This window comes from Perissodus microlepis, chromosome 8 (genome assembly GCF_051167445.1).
Source record: "Perissodus microlepis isolate ML-2025 ecotype Zambia chromosome 8, ASM5116744v1, whole genome shotgun sequence".
Classification (NCBI taxonomy): domain Eukaryota; kingdom Metazoa; phylum Chordata; class Actinopteri; order Cichliformes; family Cichlidae; genus Perissodus; species Perissodus microlepis.
In genome coordinates this window covers 19,223,147-19,246,148 of record NC_140468.1, presented here as the reverse complement: position 1 = coordinate 19,246,148, position 23,002 = coordinate 19,223,147, and the positions used below count along the sequence as shown (strand labels likewise).

General features: G+C 40.8%; 1 protein-coding gene across 3 annotated transcripts in view; it reads right to left on the bottom strand.

Annotated features, from left to right (window-relative positions):
* mpp2b (MAGUK p55 scaffold protein 2b) overlaps positions 1-23,002 on the bottom strand; it is a 48,347-nt gene that overhangs the window by 15,773 nt on the left and 9,572 nt on the right. For 2 of the 3 annotated variants that reach the window (XM_084938027.1, XM_084938028.1), the window contains exons 2-3: positions 17,880-17,959; positions 3,954-4,054 (exon numbers count right to left, since the gene is read on the bottom strand). In XM_084938027.1, the coding sequence (XP_084794153.1) occupies positions 3,954-4,054; positions 17,880-17,910 (132 nt within the window). In that variant the 5' untranslated portion in view covers positions 17,911-17,959. Of the gene's footprint in view, positions 1-3,953; positions 4,055-14,275; positions 14,383-17,879; positions 17,960-23,002 lie in introns of those variants that run through there. The other variant, XM_084938026.1, reaches the window with a different exon arrangement.

Below are 23,002 nucleotides of genomic sequence, written 5' to 3'. Positions count from 1 at the left end.
TTAATCAGAAAGGCCATGCACAGTGAATCTTAATTTCTTAAGTTTTAGATGCTTACCTGGCTCGTCTAATTCAGAAGAATCAATCTCTGTGCTAATAAACTGACAAACTCTGTTATTTAAGCTTAGTTACAGACAGATTCCTGTTGTTCTGCTCTTTAACACCAAATATGGCTATAAGTGGATCTGGTTGAATAGTCATTTCAAAAATGTACTGACGGTATTTTAAAGACTTAACTCCAATACCCAGGTAGCTTAGTAACCAAAAAAGAAAGAAAAAAAATGACTTTTAATGTAACAGTGTTAAAGCTTTTCATAGGATGTGAAAATTTAAGAGAAAACACAAAGACTCTGTGCATTGAGGCATGTAGAAATGGTCAAAGTGACCTGCTGAAGTTCAACCCGAGCATCAAAATGGGAAAGAAAGCTGATTTTAAGTGACTCGAAATGTGGCGTGGTTGCTGTTGCCAGAGAGGTCAGAAAGTGCTGATCTACTGGGATTTTCCCAACATTCCCAGCCATCTCTGGGGTTTACAGAGAATGGTTTAAAAGAGAGGAAGCGAGCGGCAGTTCTCTGGGCATAAATGCTTTGTTGATGCCAGAAGTCAGAGAAGAATGGCTTTTAAGAACATGACAATGAGTTCAATGTATGCCACAGTCGCCAGATCTCAGTTCAACATAGCACATTTGGGATGTGATGGAATGGGAAATTCACATCATGGATGTACCCCCAACAGATATGCAGCAACTATGTGCAGCTATCATGTGAATATCATGTGACCAAAATCTCTCAGGAATGTTTCCAGCACCTTGTTGAATCTGTTCTACAAAGAATTAAGATATGTTTAAAGGCATGCTAATGACTATACAGAAATAAACTTCTAACACTGAGGATTTCAATTTTTTATTCTGTGTTACTGAACTCAAAATTATAAATATGCATCCTTACAATATTGGTGATTTTTCTCTAAAACAAACTTGCATCTAACTTAAAATACGTCCCCAATGTTACCACATCACACAGACATACACACTGTGACACGAATGACCCACATGTACACACTGTTAGTTACTCGTTGTGTTATATATACAACTTTTCAAGATTGCTCTGTACAAGTTTTCACCCAACCTGTTACTGGCGCAGCCTTCTCTTGCGGTCCCAGGTGGCAACTGAATTAGCACGACTGATCACCGAAATAAGTCCCAGCTGCTCTGTCAGCCTTCTGGCACTGCCCACTGAAGCCACTGCTCCACCACTTCCCAACTGAGGCCGGGGAGCCATCCGGCCGAGCCGACTAACCCCCACCCCCAAGTGGTACCCCAAATACTGTACCTACATACATCCAACTGCGCACTTCGGGTTGGCAATGAGCCCCTGCCTCAGACACTCCAGGACCCCAGCCACCCACTGCACATGTTCCACCCAAGTGTCACTATGGATGATGGATCATTCAGGTAGGTGGCAGCATATGCAGCATGTGGATGCAGCACCCGGCCCATAAGTCACTGGAAAGTGTCTGGGACTCGAAAAAAAAGAAAATTGGAAGTGTGGCAAAATGGTACAAACTGTACGGATTGGAACATGCTGTCTTTTCCTTGGACTCTGGAGACAAGGGAATCTGCCAGTAGCCCTTGGTTAAATCCAGTGTCTGAAAAAGGGAGCAGTGCCTAACCGGTCCAGGAGCTCGTTGCATGGAATAAGTGTCAAACTGTGACACTTGATTTCTCTGTGGTAGTCAACACAGAACCCTATAGACTACAGGGAGTGCAGAATTATTAGGCAAGTTGTATTTTTGAGGAATAATTTTATTATTGAACAACAACCATGTTCTCAATGAACCCAAAAAACTCATTAATATCAAAGCTGAATGTTTTTGGAAGTAGTTTTTAGTTTGTTTTTAGTTTTAGCTATTTTAGGGGGATATCTGTGTGTGCAGGTGACTATTACTGTGCATAATTATTAGGCAACTTAACAAAAAACAAATATATACCCATTTCAATGATTTAGTTTTACCAGTGAAACCAATATAACATCTCCACATTCACAAATATACATTTCTGACATTCAAAGACAAAACAAAAACAAATCAGCGACCAATATAGCCACCTTTCTTTGCAAGGACACTCAAAAGCCTGCCATCCATGGATTCTGTCAGTGTTTTGATCTGTTCACCATCAACATTGCGTGCAGCAGCAACCACAGCCTCCCAGACACTGTTCAGAGAGGTGTACTGTTTTCCCTCCTTGTAAATCTCACATTTGCTGATGGACCACAGGTTCTCAATGGGGTTCAGATCAGGTGAACAAGGAGGCCATGTCATTAGTTTTTCTTCTTTTATACCCTTTCTTGCCAGCCACGCTGTGGAGTACTTGGACGCGTGTGATGGAGCATTGTCCTGCATGAAAATCATGTTTTTCTTGAAGGATGCAGACTTCTTCCTGTACCACTGCTTGAAGAAGGTGTCTTCCAGAAACTGGCAGTAGGACGGGGAGTTGAGCTTGACTCCATCCTCAACCCGAAAAGGCCCCACAAGCTCATCTTTGATGATACCAGCCCAAACCAGTACTCCACCTCCACCTTGCTGGCGTCTGAGTCGGACTGGAGCTCTCTGCCCTTTACCAATCCAGCCACGGGCCCATCCATCTGGCCCATCAAGACTCACTCTCATTTCATCAGTCCATAAAACCTTAGAAAAAGCAGTCTTGAGATATTTCTTGGCCCAGTCTTGACGTTTCAGCTTGTGTGTCTTGTTCAGTGGTGGTCGTCTTTCAGCCTTTCTTACCTTGGCCATGTCTCTGAGTATTGCACACCTTGTGCTTTTGGGCACTCCAGTGATGTTGCAGCTCTGAAATATGGCCAAACTGGTGACAAGTGGCATGTTGGCAGCTGCACGCTTGACTTTTCTCAGTTCATGGGCAGTTATTTTGCGCCTTGGTTTTTCCACACACTCCTTGCGACCCTGTTGACTATTTTGAATGAAACGCTTGATTGTTCGATGATCACGCTTCAGAAGCTTTGCAATTTTGAGACTGCTGCATCCCTCTGCAAGATATCTCACTATTTTTGACTTTTCTGAGCCTGTCAAGTCCTTCTTTTGACCCATTTTGCCAAAGGAAAGGACGTTGCCTAATAATTATGCACACCTGATATAGGGTGTTGATGTCATTAGACCACACCCCTTCTCATTACAGAGATGCACATCACCTAATATGCTTAATTGGTAGTAGGCTTTCGAGCCTATACAGCTTGGAGTAAGACAACAAGCATGAAGAGGAAGATGTGGACAAAATACTCATTTGCCTAATAATTCTGCACTCCCTGTATGGGGCTACACCATCCTCATCCTCATGAATGAACTTACGAATCATGAATTTTAAAGTCTTATTCAGCCGATCCACCAGCCCGTCAGTCTGAAGGTGGTAGACGCCAGTCCGAACTGATTTAATGCCCAGTAATTCATACAGTTCTTTTACTTTCGAGACATGAACAATGTGCCATGGTCAGTCAGTATCTTTTCGGGATGCTGACTCGAGAGATGACCTGAAACAGCACCTGTGCCACACTGTTTGCATAAATGGTCTGCAGCAGCACTGCTTTGGGATATCACGTTGCATAATCCACCAGAACTAATACAAAGTGATATCCACCAGTGAAATGCCCCGATGAGGTCCATGCCAATGCGGTCATACGGGACCTCCATTAATGGTAATGGGCACAATGGTAATGGTACTCACTCAATAAAGCCTGTCTCTGATCAACACAAAATGCAGGTAGGTCAGTGCTGCGTCAGGGCGCGCCACTTGGCCATTAATTCTTATCACCTGTTCTGAGCTAAGAGTTTCATCACAAACCCACTCCCTCACAACTCCTCTGCAGCAGAGCCGCAGAACACATCCACGCCACACACACATTTCACACACTTATTTATGTATTTATTTATTGAAGTCATTCTCACCACTGGGCTCTCCATGATGCCTTTGAGGAAGATGAGGTCCAGGTCATTGGCAGTTGTGGAACTTGTGCTGTCACTCAGTGTGTCCAGGGCCTGATGCATGGCTATACAAACATCAAAAAAAGGAAAAAGAGAGAAAACACACAAAAAAAGAAAACAGAGTTTATCTCACTCTACTACTGTGCTACCTTCCACTGCTACCCATGGGAAACAGACTAAACAGCTCACCTCAAAGACAAAGGGAGCACATATACAGTAGCTCATACTTCATTCGCGAGTGAAAGAAGTCTGGAGGGAAAGTGAGCAGAAGGGAGGAGGGGAGGAGGGAAAGGAGGAGCAGCCTCACATCCTTTCCCAAGCAATTTCACCTCTGTCAGTCACTCTGCTCTTAAGTCTTTCACAAGTGGCAGTATCTTTCTCCCACAACTCCCAACTTCCTCCTTCCCTCTCTCCTACACATAAGTTCGCACACGCACACACACATTCACACACTAACTCGCTCCAGCTATACAACAACACAGCTGCTGAAGTTGCTCACACTGTTTTACAACTTGGATAAGAATAGATTTTAATAAGCCATAACTCAGCGGTCACGTTTTGAAATGAATTTTCTGGCTCGTGGAGAAGCTTCAGTGAGAAACCCATGAATGCATGCATGCTCCTCTCTCTCTGTGATGTAAACTCAGACTGCTAAACCCTAACCAATCAATCAGCAGCTGCAATGAGACATCAACAATTCGATGGCGGTCAGAGAAGGTTCAGTCTATCCTTAAAGCATTGCTTTCGACTTACACTCTGACTCCTACTGGGAAGCATTAATCACAGCAGACATGGCTACCAGAAGAGTGGGTATTTTCGCTAACAGGGAACAGAAATGGTCTAAGTTGGTAAACAGACACTAAGGCCTTTGTGTCAACCCAACACCGGTTCTTAATGTTCGAGATACTGGCAGAGCAGTGTCCCTGCACATATCCAACATGGCTGACTTCAAAGCTCTCACCACCTCAAAGGCTCATATTAAGATGTGACTGATCAAATAACAGGGCGGCTATTTCCTTTTGTGTTAAAAGTCTGTGTCCCAGTTTCCTGGAAAAGGTAGAAGACTGAGTGTGTTCTTACTCTGTTGAATTAAAAAACCAGAGCCCAACTAATACAGGATTTTTAAGACTGGTTATTTAAAAATTCAACTTATCAATCACTATGTTTTTCTTCCAGACACATTTAACAGATCCCTAACATTTGTTATGTATGTGCTTACTAGGAGAATAGGACAATGCAACTTAAAAGAAATCTTGTTTTATTGTCACAATAAGTTGATCTGCTAGCACCAGCTGGCAGTTGTGTTTACAGCATTTCAAATGCCTGTCATTAACAGGGAAGTTGCAGAGTTCCCTCTAGTGGACAAACAATGCCACATCAACAGTAATTACACGATTGAAGGGTGTTTCTTCACGTTTTTAATTTTCATTTACTGGCTGTTACTGATATATCTCCCATAGTTAACATTAGCTGATATAATAGCTCCACCAATTGAATGATCAGGCTAAAAATAAACAAACAAGTGAAATAATGAGAGAGCTAATACAGCTATCTAAAACGAGAGCTCATGAAAAAAATTCTAAAGTAAATCGAATTTTGTTGTTAACAACAGCAGCAACAATGCAATTAATTGGCATAAAATGCATTGATTTATTCTTGTATAACTAACAGCCATACTTTTGTTAAATGTATGATTTTACAATATATGCCACACCATATAACAGAACTTTGCAGACATTAACACCACATTAAATCTGTCCCAAAATAAAATTGATTTTTGATTTGATTTTCCACCTTCTGAGCTGTGAGAGCAAAAAGAGCTACAACACAAACACGTATAATAAAAAAATAAACCAACATAAAACAGTAAACACATTTATCAGTGAGCCAGGAAATATCACATAATAGAAAACTTCACATTTTTGTTGCCCCCCTGAAAGCCTGATAACAATGCATGAAGCTGCTCCATTGACATTACACAATAACAAGAGTCTTAAATAATTTTATTAACTTACTTAATGCTATTTAATTTTATTTTTAATGCTTCAATGCTTGGTTCTGGCTTCACTGCACACTTTTTATTGATCATTAACCATAAAAATTTAGGTGTCCTAGTTTCATTTTAGTGAAGTGAAGCTCAGCATGTTCGCTAATTCATTCAACTTAGTTCCATATTTTTCCAAATAAAACTGGCAAATGGCTTAACAGTGACAGATTTGAGATATTTAGAGAGTAGCCACAAACCTATTTTTGGTCTACTTCTGTTAAGTATTATTAAATGCACACTTGAAATACTAACAAACACATTGAGAGCAAGCTGTTCTTGTCTCTGCCTACAGCGAGAAATAAAAGGTAGAAAGGAAGAAAAGAAGACAACGGAAGACCACCTCAAAGATTACACAGTCCATCCGTCCTCTTGCCCAACAATTTCACAAGTAAATTAAATTAATAATTTCACAAGTCTTCCGCAGTGGAGTCTTTTTTCTCTTCCCTTTTTCCCTCTAACACCAGCTCTGCTCCAGCAGGAGAGTTGCCAAGTTTGCGTCTGGCAGAGAATATCACACCAGCAGGCCTGGTTTACAGGTCCTGCATAATTCTCTTTAATCATTGCAACTGTACGCAATAGTTGCTGTCACATCGGCCCTTTCCCCAATCTTAGTTCATCTCTGCTGCGCCCAGACACGCGTGAGGATTTTTATTTCTTTTAGTCACATGTTTCACTTCCATCTTTTTTATCATCTTTTCTAGCTCTCATCCAACTTGTCACTGGCTGTTTTAATACACTTACACATCAGCCACTCTAACCATTCTGATAAAACAGGCAGCTGCTTTACCAAAGCGTGTCAAAGATTTTACACAAAGTCACAAAAAAATATCACAAACTGGAAATGGTTTTGACTCACATTTAGGCACAAAGGAACCATCAGAAAGTGTGAAAAGGGCCAACGTTTAATAATCACACTGCTGAGTATTACTGGAATACATCTATTATTCAGAGAAATTATTACAAATCCAACTTGTCCTCTTTGGGTATCGTTGCCTTTCTTCTATGTCCAAGTTTATGCACATAATTCATGATGTATAATAAGCACTATAATGTAATAAGCACTGCTTCCCCTATTTTTCGTGGTGTACATCAAAGCAAATATCACATAGGTCTGGCCACAGAGGCGTGTCCACAGAGATAAACTTCACCCACCCAGAAGAATCAGCCACCCACGTGGTGAAATCCATATTTTTTAAAATCACAGTGGCTTTTATGTTGTTTTTTCCTCTTTTCATTTTGTGTTCCTTTGTGTTTTATGTGATTTTCTTCACAGGTCAAAAATCTCTCAGTGCTCCTCTTATATACAGAACACATGTTCAAAGTACGGCAATTTTTCTTGAATGAACTGCAAAATCTGCTTCTAGTTACAAAAGTTTGACCCTAGTTTTTTTCTTTCCCCCCTTCCTGCAAGTGATATTAACAGTGTTCGCATAATAAATTATAGTGCTATAACAATGTAGTTAGTAGTGTTGTCACTGTAGTCACTGGGTAACAGCTTGATTGGTCTTTCCTCTGGTGCAAGACCCAACAGGTCTACTGAAGCAATACAAGATCCAGCAGATATCTCACAATAAAGTCCTTGTTAATAAATGTTCACTGTAATGCTAAATGACCACAGGGCCTGGTAGGAGTTTGTTTTGTGTTAACAGTGTAGTGCTGTACTATTAACAGGGAAATGGGAGCACATCAATATGAGAAGTTGTACATATTAGGCTCAAACAGAAGGAATTATAAATTAAAGTCTTTAATAAAAGCCCCCTTCAAATAAAGGCCTTGATACTTTCTGCAGGTGAGGTAAATAAAAGCTCCAGTTACTTCTGTGGAAGAAACAAAAAAAAAACAAAAAACACATAAATTAAACACTCAATCCGTCAACGAGTCCAAATTGCATTCACAACAGGCCTGACAGTCGTTTAGTCTGTGCTCAGCTTAAGATAAAGTATTCATTGGCTTCTTTTTATACTGCAAGCTTCTCTTTCAAACAACTTCCTCTTTAGCATTCAGGTGGAATGTTTCATCTTGTACACCACCACTGTCACAGCAGTCCTGCCTTGCAAAAACCTGCCATAGAGCTGCAGCGTATTACTGAATGCATCTCTCTTCTGCTCACGACTCATTTCAGATTGAAGTTGCATGTCGACATTTGTGTATTAATATGCTACGTGCCTTTTTTTTGTCCGTTCTGGGAGCCTTTACAGGTGAGAACTCAGGCGAAAGTTATTTTTCGCTTCGCTGAATCCAAATTGCCTCTACCACACACTGTAACTTGATACCATTACAGAGCTTTCATTTAGCAGGTGAGGGCTTAAAAGCACAAAGGGGGACTCAGGTGTGCCAACAGACTTAACCAGCTACAAGCACATTATGCCCTCTACTCAACCTACTCTTCCAGGAAAAAAAAAGCTTCACGCTTGAGCAGATTTTCTCTTTGGAGCATTTCACTATTTTACATTTGCTGGATTTATGGATAAACTCCTGAAGAAGCAGAACATTATGGGAAAACCTGAACATTTTAAGGAAGTTAAAACGGAGTGGTGGCCGATTTTTAATATAGGTTTAGATGAAAACCCAATCTACAGTAGTTAGCAGCCAAAAAATTGAAAATCATAACATGCTGTGGTGGCTCCCTGCAACCGCCTCTCAACAAAGATTGCCAAGATACCGCTTGCCTGCCTCTGCTACAGCAGGGGACGTGTAATTAAAGGAAACTAAATTAAAGGTGCTTTTGTCTGTTAAAGTCTCATCCGAGCGCCTGCTCACCTCCAAGGAGAGTTACAATTAAACCCAATGTCACGGATGCAGCCAAACAATCTGGGCTGTTATTGTTTGCGTTTGGAGCACAGCATGGTGCAAGGACCTCTCAGTGAAGGTTATTCTGTTGCTATGGAGCAGCAGTTAAGGAAACAGGGAGAGGGTACACAGAGGGACTGCGGGAGGGTGGAAAAAAAAAAGGAAGGAAAATTTGTGGGAGATGCAGATGTGTTGTTGTTTCTCTATGTGGAATCCTCACGGGGTATTACAGTACTCACAGAGGAGTACAGTGTGCAGCTGACTCTTTACTCCCAGTTGTTTCTAGCTGTAAAAACAGTCTGGTCTGCTTAATACGCCTGAGATACACAATGTGTTTTAGAATGCAGAGCCAGATGAATAAAAGTCAGTTAAAGGAGCACTTTTGGCAACAGGTAATGAGCAAGCAAGTAGGTTATTTTTTTCTAGCAAATAGTAGATGTGGCAACTAATAATAATAATGGATTGCATTTATATAGCGCTTTTCTGGAGACTCAAAACGCTTTACAATTCCACTATTCATTCACTCTCACATTCACACACTGGTGGAGGCAAGCTAGAGTTGTAGCCACAGCTGCCCTGGGCTGCCATGTTGCGCCATCGGCCCTTCTGGCCAACACCAGTAGGCGGTAGGGTGAAGTGTCTTGCCCAAGGACACAACGACCAGGACAGACAGAGCTGGGGTTCGAACCGGCAACCTTACAGTTACAAGATGAGATTCCCAACCCCCTGAACCACGATCGCCCTAACCCTAGTCCTGTGTCTTTTTATAAGACTGATCACCTCTTAGACACCTGACAGCCAAGAAAAGAAAACAAGCAACAATATTTTTAATAGAATAGAGTTAAGGGTAATGACTAAGACCTCACAGGGTTAATTCTACTTCAAAATATGGGCTTTTTTAATTTCAAATGTGAATTGAAATTCAGTATAGCTTTTTAAAAGGACACTGAAAGTCCGTATTGGCAAATGCCTGGCAGTGACAAATCAGGGCACTTGCACTGGATGAGATAAATGTTTAGGTTCTCAGTTTGCACAGCCAGTAACAACACCTGCTTTGTCCCGTGAAACACAGACAGATTCCTGAAGAAGCTCATTGATATTCTCATTGTCTCCTGGAAGAGCTGCTAGAAGTCGCTGCAAGTTGCTGGAAGTCACCTCTATAAAAAATAAAATACTATTTGGCCTTGAAAGACATTATTAAATACTTTTATGTTGCTTTTAGATTTGATTCAGTTCCCAGCTCTCCAGCTAAATATAATTAACTATCAATCCCTCAGGTAGCAAAAGATAAATGTTTAAGACACTGGTGGAGAATGATATTGGATTGGAATATATTCCGTGCGGTGTGTATGTGCTAGAACTGATGAATCGTTAAGGCCGAAGCATTCTATGAATTTATCCCAGTGCAATGGGATTCATGAATATTTCCAACATGACACAGTGTTGCAGCTTGAAGCCCTCTGAGTGCAATCAGTCTGATGAGATTCCTTCAGGAACAACAACACAGAGCATACAAACAACAACTAAAGCAAACAGAATGAGCACACAGTTGGGGCACGCGCACTCAACTCTGGATTATTAAGTCAACATCCTCCTCGTGGAGTCTCACTGAAAAAGAAAACGGGTTTGTAATGATGAGGTGTAATAATGTCGTCTGGAGCACATGTGGGCACAACAATTGTGTAATTTACTTGCATGGTCAATCAGCATGTGTGCGTTTGTTTGTGTGCTACTTGTAGAGACTTGCCTGTAAATAATTAGATCTCCTCGTTAAAAACATAATAATAACTCCACTACATTAATGTGGCTGCACACATAATACACAGTTCTAAGTTTTGGACTTAGACGTCACGATGTGAAGTTAAGGTACTGGGAAAATAATCAGCACCCACAGGTGTTGTCACTTCCTGCTGATAAGGCCTCTGCTCAGGATGAGATTAAGTGAAGCAGCTGAATTACATGAAGGAATTACATGAAGCATTAAATGTTTTATATAAATAATGCTGCAGGGACCGTGTGCCTGTGTGTGGGTTTTTGTGTGTTTTAACAAGTGTCAGAAATTCCAACTTGTGATTCTGACTCTGGTTTTTGCCTGACAGAGTGGTTTAAAACAGGATGCAAACGCAGCACGCGTATGGTTAATATCTACTTTCCCCAGATTAAAAGAGCAGTGAGTCAGATACAAAACCCACAAAACCTGGTCATGGAGTAGAGATTAAGTGATGCACAACAACAAAAAGGAGTGCCCTACAGAAACATAACTGCGTAAAAATATAAGTGGATTGTTTCATCAATCTCAAATAAGTAGATTTTTGTAAACTTCCCCATTCTGGTCACTTTTGGCAAAAACCTTTAACATCAGCTATCCCATCTCTACGTCAGCTTCCTGTTTTTTCAGTGCCACTGTCTCCAAACCATACATCATAGCAGGTCTCACTACCAACTCGTAAACCTTACACACTGTCTGTTGCTTTGGATGGTTGCCCTCAACTATTTAAACTCATCCACCTTTATTACCTCTACTCCTTGCATCTTCAGCTTGCCATCAGCCTATGTATTCTGTCTTGCTTCAACTGACTTCTACTCCTCTTTTCTCCCATGCATCCCTCCACCTTTCCCATACCCCCTTCTACCTGTTTTCTACTTCCACTACAGATCACAGTGTTGTCTGCAACCATCACTGGGACTCCTGCCTGACCTCATTGCTAAAAAATCTTAACTGTAATAGCTCCAATGAAAAAAAGCAGAAATATCAGTGAAATATCTCTGTAAAATAACCCCTAAATGATGTTCATTTTTTCAAGGCAATTGTTATGTTATGCATTGTTATCAGCTTGATAATGGCTGTATATTATCCTTGCTTGACTTTAAAAAATTGTAAGTGATCTAACAGCTATAACAGTGTAGGTAAAAGTCCTATAAAAGGCACCACTTCCAGTGGAAGTAATCATGACCTTCTCTCTCCAGATCCCAGATAGCCAATCAGCAGGATGAGGGACTTTTAAGCAGCCTCCCTATCACCATGGTGATGCTTGCTACAAGCTGGCATGCTATGGATGCAGGTCAGATCGCCTTATTAGCTGTATGAAGGTCACCAGTGGAGACAACACTTGTGATATTTGTTGACATTTTGCAATTGGACAGCAGCCCCTCCTCCAACCCCCATGACCACAGAAAGTGTCAACAAAAAGATGATTTTGTGTTACGTCCCCCCCGTCCCGTTTTGTTCTTTTGCCATCAGAATTATTGTCTATATTTTATTTTATTTTCACTTGCTGCACACGGGACAGGCATGACTGGGGGAAAGAAAAGGGAGAAAGAAAGAGAGGTAGGGAAAGAAAAACAGCGGGGAAGAGGACCGGTGATAAAGGGCAAAAAACAAAACCAAACAAAACAAACAGACAGAAAATACATATACCAATCACCTGGATCACCTGTTAAGAAAGAAAAAAGAGAAAACAAGAAAAAAAAAGAGCAATATAATAAACAACATCATCACGACGACCTATGTGAATATAACAGTAAATACTAAATATTGAATATTATTGTGCAGCACGTAAGATCGACAGCGCACAGTGTGATTTGAGGTAGGAGCCAAAAAGGGCGTCGTTTGTGTCTGTGAGCACCCGTGTGTTCACCTGTGAGCGTGAGCGCGCTTGTATTCAAAAGGTTCCTTCATGTAATGATCTGCTAGAGGGTGTGGGGAGCCACAGCCCCGTCCTCCAGGGCATGAAGCAGCAAATGGAGGAGATCCAGGCTCCAGACATCCAGAGACCCTCAGAGCACAAGAGACCAAGGAAGACCAACGGAGGGGCAGCCGTGCCACTCTCCCGGAAAGAGCTGAGGAGAGTCCCAGATGAGGGGTCACTCAGCAGCCGCGGAGCAGAAGCCAGGGGGGGTTGCAGTGACGTGCCCGTGAGCTCCGCCGGCAGCCAGCTGTGCCAGAGTGACCGAGCCCCGGGCCCAGGGGCCGAGGGCACCCCACTCAAAAAAGATGATTTTGTCTTACGTTCTCACTGTAACTAACCCTAATAACTTTATCAATGTATCTCGCTGTACGCAGGCAAGCAGTTTGAGTCAAACTGTACATCTGTTTTCTTTGGCAACAGTTAATGAAAGAGCAAACCGAGATCATCTGAGTGTGATACGGATGAAATAATTGCCAGTGTCACCACATTATCGAATACTCTCCGCCACAAACGTATTAAATTGTCCCTTTCTGTTGAAACCCGGCGATTATCTTTGACAGTGTAATCTTACCAACACACTGTACTCAATAATCCATCATCTGTGTTTGAACACTGCTTCATTAGTCCGGTAGGCACACAGAATATTTCTCCGATGTGAGAGTTTGTGTACTGTTCCGCAGATGTGTGGAGTGTGTGTGTGTGTGTGTGGAGAAAGGGTGGAAGTGAAAGAGCCGGAGAGTTATCTGAAGGTTGTGAGTGTGACACTTCCAAGCGTGCTGTCTCTGATCAGAACACCGCTGCATATGAATGACCCCCCCCCCCCCATCCACTTACTCACCATGAATGTACAATGCACTGGAGGTCTCTCTCTTTATCCTCCTTCTCTGTGTCTCATTCACTGTGCACTGATAGACAGGATGCAAATGCATTGACTGAAAATATGATTCATTACGGCTGTCACCGCTGTCGTGTCAAGCTACACACTGAAAAGCGGAGGATATCTTGCAAGACAGTATACCGTGTGACACAAATTAGACTTGGCAATGATGTAATCATGCTGCTAATTTAACATGACAGCATCAAATACTTGTTTCAGTTCTTATCCCCCTCACCTGATATCCACTGTTTAGCCAAGACAGGCAGCCCATGCATGGACCACAGGGACCCGCGTGAATAGATACGAACACACACTCGCAACATATTCTTATGTGGTATACAACTTTATCCAGTATTAATGAATTCCATGTATTATAAATGGGTTGTGTGGTACTTGTCACTCAATGCTGTGCTAGCAAACATTGTCCGGCCACTATCATCCAGTACAACAAATTAGCTTTTACACTGAGTTTTTGTTTTTTCTTTTTTTATTGTGGCATCTAAACTGGTCTTTCTCAGTTTAATGCTCCTCCTTTCACAATCTCTGTAAATTAAAAGAGAAAAGAAAAAAACGGACTCTGTGTTGAAATGATGTGTTCTAGTGAATAAATGTCTTTGCATTCTGCTGCCTGGGATTCGTCTAAATCGCATGCTGCCCTGGGTCCCATTCTGTCTCTGCTCATCGTCATCACAATCTGGAGACATGAAGCAGGACATCAGGAGCAGGTACAGTATGAATTCAAACACCAACTGGTCCTCAACCACCAACATTATAACACTGAATTGGTTGCTGATTACAGCCTAACTAGTAGCAGCACACACACCTGAACTGCTATAAACAATCCCTATATTGCTTCGCGGCAGGCAAGTTCCTGTGTTCTTACCTTCTCCCTCCAGCTTGATATCCAGGCCCTCTAGGGAGTTGGCTGAGTCCCCCTCCTCCAGGGAGAGCCTTCCAAACAGGCTGCCAGCCATGGTGAACAACACCTCACTACAGGACACACACACACTCTCAGTAACACACCCAATACTGTATCAGAGGCAGTCTGAGAGATCTTCCTCTCCCTCTCTCTCCTTATCGCTCCCTGATTCCCTCCTCTTTCCGCCAAAATGACTCCTCGCTAACGGCACCTCGCCGCTCTTCCCCTCCCTCCCTCTCCACCTGCTCTTGACGTGAATGTGTATAAGCTATGCCTGGCCGAGCGTCTTCTCCTCAGCATGAATGAACGGAGACGAGGGAGGGCTGGGTGCATGTGGAAAGAAAGAAGGTGGGGGGACGCGAGAGGAGAAAGAGAGGAGGGAAGTGTGATGCTTTCCTTAAGAGGAGGGTAAAGAGGAGCCAGGAAAATTGCTTGTCTAGGTTTCCCCATGGGGGTCAAGTGGGGGGAGAGAGTAGCAGAGGGTTGGCTTGTAAGAAGGAGGTGTGGTCAAAGAGGTGGCGCTTAGGGAGCGCACTTGTGCATTTTGTTACTGCATGCCATTACTATTATCAGAGGAACAATCACAGACTAGACTTTTTTAAATATAAAACAAGTGAAATGATCTAATTGGGAAATTTATATCTGAGCTACTTCGCTGACATAAATAAAAAAAAACAAAGTTTCAAATAAAACCCGACCCTTCTCTCACCCTTCTCCACGTCTGAACAAAATATAACCCTGCTGGAAATGCTGCTTTTTAAATGTAAAAAAAGACATGAATTGGTTTAGAGAAACAATCGACTGCGTGTTACTAAAAATGCCACTCATCCCAGTCTCGGCCCTCGGCTAGTGCACAAATCAAGACTGACTGACAGCCTATTACACAAAAGACTCAACACACATTCTTGGTATAACATGCTTCTCTTTCTTTCTCGCTCCCTCTCCTTTTCTGGCAGCTGACTGCTGGAATTTACTATCATATATAACAAATAACTTTGAGGCTGCGGATTTGAGATTTGGCCCTGTGTTAAAAAAACACTGGAGTGACTTTTGCAGACATGTGGGGCTGGATGTAAAAATGATGTGTACGCACAAAAAAACACTTTTTCCCACGCATATATCAGTATGTGCATGTGTGTGCATGTGTAAATGTGCAGGCATACCCACATTACTCCAAACAACACAATGAAGCCTTTTCTTATTAGTTTTTTTTTTAAATTTACAAATACAATTTACCCATTAAAAACTTTATTCTTAACATTTTTTTAAATTATTGATCATTTCTCATGAGCGGTGGCTGTGTATAACGGTCTGCTTCCCTTGTGTGAACTTCTATACACTTTTTCCCTCCTTTTTGTAGCCCAGCTGTTTCTTTTTTTAACTCTGTCACATTCTTTTTGTCTTTTTTCCTTCAGAAGTTTTTCTTCTATTTGTGATTCACATCACCAAATACACATTTTCTTTTACTCCACCACTCTGGTGAAGTGTCTTAAATACAGTTTTATTTACAAATATAAATATACCTTTTTTCAGTTATATGCATGTTTTTTTTTTCCTTTTCACGAGTTTCTGTCTTCAGCGATGAGTGAAAAGGAAATACATGGAGACATGGCTATGTGCCAGTTTACTGTTTAATGCAAAAACATTTTCTTGTTTAAACAAGAAAACATACTTTGACTGGTGTCAGAATATCACAGATTGACTTTCATATAAATGGAACAATTTTAAACACGTGATGCCAAATTTGCCTCGCAGTCCAGCACTTCTCTGTGGAAGCATTTGCACAGGATACAATGCCTACTTTTGTTATGTTAATCACAAACAGTCACAAATTACTATTCTGGATTCAGCTTGATAACTATAGACAGCTTCAGAGCTGGATAGAAAAGCAACAGTAACTCAAATAACCACTTGTTACAACCAAGGTACGCAGAAGAGCATCTCTGAACCTTAAAGCAGATGGGCTACAGAAGACCACTCCAGGTACTACTATTGTCAGATAAGTCAAAGGGAAGCTACAATTCACAAGGGCAACATTTGGATGATAAGGTTCAAATTTGACGTAAACAACATAAAAGCATGAATCCATCCTACTTTGTATCAGTGATTCTGGCTGGTCCAGCTGGTGTAATAGTGTGGAGGACATTTTGCAGCACATTCTGAGCGACTTAGTACCAGTTGAGCATTGGTTTTAGGCCACACCCTACCTGACTATTGTTGCTGACCATTTCCACTTCCAGTGGGATCATGCATTACTTTACTCTGCTCAAATCAAGCACTTTTGGGATGTGGTTTGATGGTAGGTGACAAATCTGCAGTGATGCTGTGTGATGCTATCATAACCCAAAGTCTCTGAGAAATGTGTTCAACACTGCGTTGACTCTATGCCATGAAGAATTAAGGCGGTTCTGGAGGCAAAAGGGGGCCTAACCCAGGAAAAGACAGGTGTATCTAATGGATGATGTCACCAAAATCAATAATTAGGGTAAAATTCAAATCTCAAAATTCTGAAAACGCCATGATATTTCCTTGTCCATGGTAGTGCAGCTGCAGTAGCTCTGCTCTGACAAGTCATGATGATTGCTGCGCAAAAGACAATACGCGAACCATTCTGTGGTCTTTTTCCTACCAAAGGAGGAAATAAATTCACCAAAGCAAAGATCCAGGTCTGTTCAAAAAAACTCAAGCTCAGCAACTGTCACAGTAACAATAGCTAAAGTGTTATCCTTAAGTTCTACTGAAATATGCATTAACATTTCATTTCATGCAGCTGGCACTCGTATTGTAAATCAACTTTACTTCAGGCTAAAATGTATGGCTAACATTGTATGCTAATAAAAACATAATATAATTGTAACATTAGTTGCTAAATCTGCAACCATCGTAAGATTTCATCAGTCAACCAAGTATAATGTTAACATTTTAAATAAATGATCTGCCTCCCTGTCGTGTTTTAATACAACCTTTTAATAAAGGACTTTAAAATGGTCAACCCATGTACTTAAACATTATGTGTTATTAAATTGGATATTGAGAATCATGTGGTTATACGGGTATTGGTTTCTGATATCGTGACATTCCTAGTAACTAATAAAGTGTCAAATGAATGACTGTATTGTATTGTAGCAGGCACCGACTAACTACAGATCTACAGAGTTCAAAAAAGCTGACCAGAAAAAAAGCTAACTGCCAAAGTAAGTAAGACCCTTACACGACACTTGGAGGTTAATCTCTTCCACGTCCTGCTATTTCAGTGACAATCTTTAATAAAAAAGTCACTTTATGTGTCAAATGTGTGTTCATCTGAAAACTTGCACAGTTATGTATACACCGATGTATACTACTCAGCTCTCATGCATTTGGCAAATCCTTTAAAGCATGACTGATCTAGAACTGGCGTTTTACCGCTCGGTTAGCCAGCTCATTAAGTCACATTAGTACTCTGGAGATGAGATACAAGTGCTGACTGAAAGAATAACCACTAACCAATCTCTTTCTCTCAATATCTCACTCACTCACTCACACACGCACGCATGCGCAATCTTCACAGTGAGACCGAGACACTTACCCGAGTCAGAGCTGGATGTGGCCACGGGCATTTTAGAAACTGGTTCTTCTGAGTATCCTCCACAAGACTTGTTAGGTCAACTGCAATAAAAGGTAGATGCATTAAAAAACGAAAACCTTTATCTATCCCACTGCTGGGTTAGAATTAGGAATGAAATAAGCGACAGAGGGTAAAGTTGTGTTGTTAGGTTGAAGCTCAACACTGAGTGATCAGGAGAAGACTTTGTGTACAAATCCCTTTCTGGCACAAGCGCAGTCAATGGACTAAACATTCACACTAACAAGCTCCCACACAGGGTAATTGGTATTTAACTTTATTAAGATCTAAAAACAGAACAGCTAGTTGCCCTGGTAACATCTAAACAATTTTAGCCATTGTATCTGTTGGGAATACCATTAGCAACAGTTGGAAAGACTTTGTAAGTGGGTTCAGCAAGGCCAGTTATCACTAGCTTAGTGAGGATCTCTGCTGACTCTAATTGATCCATTTATCGTCATGAAAACGTAACAAGCGTCGCAGGCAGAAGACTGCAGGATTAACGATCTATTGTTCTGGGATCTAAAATTGGCTCCTCAAGTCATGGAGAATTTGTGAAAATACAAACAGTGAAAAGTAAATAAATGACATGGCGAATGAGGGGGAACATAAACTGAGCAGAACAATGAATGGGAATCGTGTCTACAGAGAAACTGAAAATGTAAGAGGAGGAGAAAAGGCAGGAGGAAACTAAAACGTATGCAAGGGAGTTAAAGAGAGAGGGAACAATGGTGAGGAAGAAGAGAGCGTTGCTGATAGGAGACAGGCAGCACTATCCAAGGATGCTAATTCCTGGTTGTCATGACAATAGCTATCCTTAGTGGAATAAATGCTGTAGTGGTCAAAAGCGAGCAATGTCACCACAGGGTCACCGTGTGTAAATGTCTGTGTCTGGCAACATAAAAATCCCATGTTAGCCTTATTGTCACGTGGATGGGATGATGCTTCTTTTCAAAAAAAAAAAATGCTACATTATGAATGTTTTCGGTCAGGGTTACAAAAAAATAAAAATAAATTCAAGCAGCAGCTTCCAGGAAGTTTTCAGCTCTCTGATAGGCTTCACGCAAACTAACTCAAATGACCAAACTGGACCTCTGAACTGGGTTTGGGGTTTGGTGCCTTTTGGATCTGTGTACATCACTGACTGCACTAACAGTCAGTCTGAGAAGTCTGCAGTCTCTATTTTATTTGTAATCAGTATCTGAATCTGTAAGATGCATCCATAAGGTCCTTGGAGCACTCCAATATGCCATCTAAATCTAATCAGTTCTGGTACCAAAGACCCAAGACAGTGTGGCCATAATGCCGATGCTGAGGTAGTAATGTCACAGTGGCTACGTCTACCTTTTTGTGTGTGTGCATAAATAAATACCAGAATAATACCAGATCAGTCTACTAAAATCAGACCCATACTCTAAGAGGAGTTGCGATTCCTGTCAACTATGGATGGACGAACAGACGGATGTTGGATGCCTCGCTCATTTGTCCTTCAGCTGGATGAGCTAAAAACTTCTGTCTTTCTATCTTTTACCACTACTGAGCAAATGATATTTTTTAACTTCCCTTTAGGTTGAAATTTCCAATAACAAAGATACTCAGAGCAGTTTTTTGTAGCCTATCAGTTGTCAGTGAGCACAAACATAAAGATGTCTTTAAGCCCAGCGGTATCTAATCTTACTCATTTCATTCTCTGCACTGAGATCAAAATATTCCCAAATCATATTTGCTCAGATATCGTCTGCAGTTTTGTGCCTCAGCATTTTATCAACATATCCCAGGGCACAGATTGAAGATTCAGCTTATTAACTATTAATGTGACCCCACTGTGCTTTTTGGCCTACTTCGAAGGCATACGCTGCAATAAAAACTATGATCTACCAAAATATAGGGAGCTTGGGATTACTGTGTTACCACCACACCTACCTCTTCCATCTGAATAAGTGTCAGAGTGATTTGTTTGGATATACTAATGATACCAAACTGCTATATATCATTATGCTTTTATTAGTTCGACTGGTTCCACTGGGCCGCGTGTTTTGATTCTGTCTGTGGTCTTTGGCCACATATACTTGCCTTATGTAATGAATCTACTTCTCTTTGTCCCCAGACATGCCATATCATATCACATCTGGAATAATAAAACCCAACTGAATGTAACTGGCCTTTAGAGAAAAGCTTTTGCATTTTTTATTTTTTTGCGGTTAGTAATTGTTCCTGGGTGCATTTTAACTTAATTCTAACATGTAATGATACCAGAAGTGTCCAAAACTGTATATTTGAAAGTAATTTACATAATAATGAACCACAGATGGAAAATATTCTCATTAGATTGCTTGACTGCACGGACAAAGGTCTTGTCTCATTCCTCTTTGTGGATTGAATATAACTGGAGGGCAGTATTTGATCTGAGGAGCAGTACACAAGGGCTGGATGAAAAAAAGGATCTTCAATAATTGTCACAGAGTACAAAAAATATTTTTTTGGTATGACATCAATTTTATCTGAATATACCAATTCATTTAGCAGTCTGCTCAATTACTTAGCAAGGACAATTTTGTGGTTTAATATGAAAAGAAGACCAAAAAAAGCCTTATTCTGAAATACTTTCAAATTAAAAACTGAAAGACGTAGCTTGACAATCTAATTCAAATCTGGCATTATTCCTCCCTTTTATAGTTTTTATATCGCTATATAACCCTTGTTCAAGTAGTATCACAAATTTAAACCTACAAATCAATCTCATCACAAAGTTATTACATTTTGTATTTAAAGTATTAAGCTATTTTTATTGACTCGGTGAGAAACAAATCTATTCTTTTGCTCACTAAAAGGCCTGTTCTCTGGATTTGTGATTCATATGAATATTGTTGATGACAGTATTAAGGAAGAAGCTCCAATGTATCATATCTATTCTGTGATTGGATGATTTCATAGCTGCAGATTTAGCACACAGCTGAATCTCCCTCTAAAAAACTTAGTGCAGCGTTTGATACTGTTGACCATAATATCCTATTAGAGCGATTAGAACATGCTGTAGGTATTACAGGTACTGCGCTGCAGTGGTTTGTATCATATCTGTCTAATAGACTCCAATTTGTACATGTAAATGGAGAGTCCTCTTCACACACTGAGGTTAATTATGGAGTTACACAGGGTTCGGTGCTAGGACCAATTCTGTTTACACTATACATGCTTCCCCTAGGCAGTATCATTAGAAGACATAGCATACTCACTATGTACCTTCCTTGGACCACTGCAGACCAGAAACACCCCACAAGAGCTGCAGTTTTGGAGATGGTCTGACCCAGACGCCTAGCCATCACAATTTGGCGCTTTTCAAACTCGTTAAATTCGTCACAGTTTTCCTGTTTCTAACACATCAACTTCGAGGACAAAATTTTCACTTTCTAACATACGACCCACTAAAAGGTTCCATGATGAAAAGTTAATCAGTGTTATTAACTGTCTGTGGTCAGAATGTTATGCTTAATCTGTGTTACCTTGTATTACCTCTTTATCAGACCCTCTTTTGTCTTGCCATCACAAAAAAAGTTACAAACTTTAAGATCTGCCCTACTTAGACCTGCAAGTAGTGATACTAAAGAAGCAAGAGGACGGTGGATCCCCTCACTCATACCTCTTAAACCCTGAGGAACACAATTGAAAAGAATCATTTTGAAAAGTGAAAAAATATAAAAAATATATTAAGTCAGTACTAAACAAGTATAATGCCTGCCCGATAATTGTCCCAATAATAACTGATATAACTCAAATCCACAAATTCCCTTCACTATAACTGTAAACATTGTTTAACCTTAAATTAAAGGTTAAACAATGGAACCCCGACTTACGAATACCCCATTTAACGAAAAATTCAAGTTACGAAGGCACTTAACGGCAATATTTCTGCCCGAGTTACGACAAAATGCCTGTGTAACAAAATCCGCTGGCTCTGATTGGCTGAGCCCACAATGCCCACAATGCCCACAATGCCTTCCGAATCATGTGACAACCCCTTGGCTTTCGTACTTGCACTTCGCTGTTCCACTTGAACGACGTATTGTTGTTGCAGTTAGCAATTAGCCTATAGCCTATCGTTCACTCAAAAGGCGCGATGGGTGCTTCGACTTACGAAATTTTTGACTCTCGGGAACGAATTAATTTCATAAGTCGGGGTTCCGCTGTTCTAGCTTATTTCTCCTCTGAATAATTCATTCATTTCCACCTCATTAGAAGTTTTGAATTTTTTATTTTTACTTAGTTTTCTGCTGAGTTCTGCTGTCAGTTAGGTTTAAATACACCCCCTTTACAATGTCAAACACATGTTAGAAATCTCAATATTTTCAGCTACTGGGGTCCCAATATTCACACAACCGAAAGTTAACATCACTACCAGAAGCTTTACACTGTCCTTTCTAATGGCATTTGATTGAAAAGCCTGTGTCCACCAATTAATTATTAAATTGAAATATGGTTGAGAGTCCCTCTCTGTTATCGACTAAAATGTGACATTTGGGGCTGAGATATTAATTAACCAGCCTGTGTATCCTGTTTCGTTTACTGGGATTTGTAATTGTTCATTTTTTCCCCTGAATCTTTTATTTAGATGGTTAAATTTCACTTTTTTTTCTCACTTATTTTTTAATTTTTGTAATTTTTTTTATACTTTGCACTTCTGATGGGAACACCTATAGGCCGTGTTTCTAAAAGTGTAACAGTAAAACACATTCTTAGATGCTAAAGAACTCATGGCTTTTGCAAAACTCTGATCCGAGTGGATCAGGTCCTTAATACCACATACCAAGCCCCCCAAGCTTATCCGAGGCATCCCATGTTTGCACTGAGAAATGACGGCGCTTGTTAAAAGTATGCAAAGACCACACAGCAGCTAAGAAGTCAAAGCCGACTGCAGCAGACCTTGGCCATGCAAGATACCAACACACCAGGAGGGTTGGAAGGACAGGATGCCGGAAAGAGAGCCGAACCTTTTGAGCTTTTTACTCTGCTATTCTGCCTTTTGTAATATTAATAGGGTAAATTAGTCGAGAGTCAATGATGGTGCGGTCATAACCAGCCGAGGCATTTTC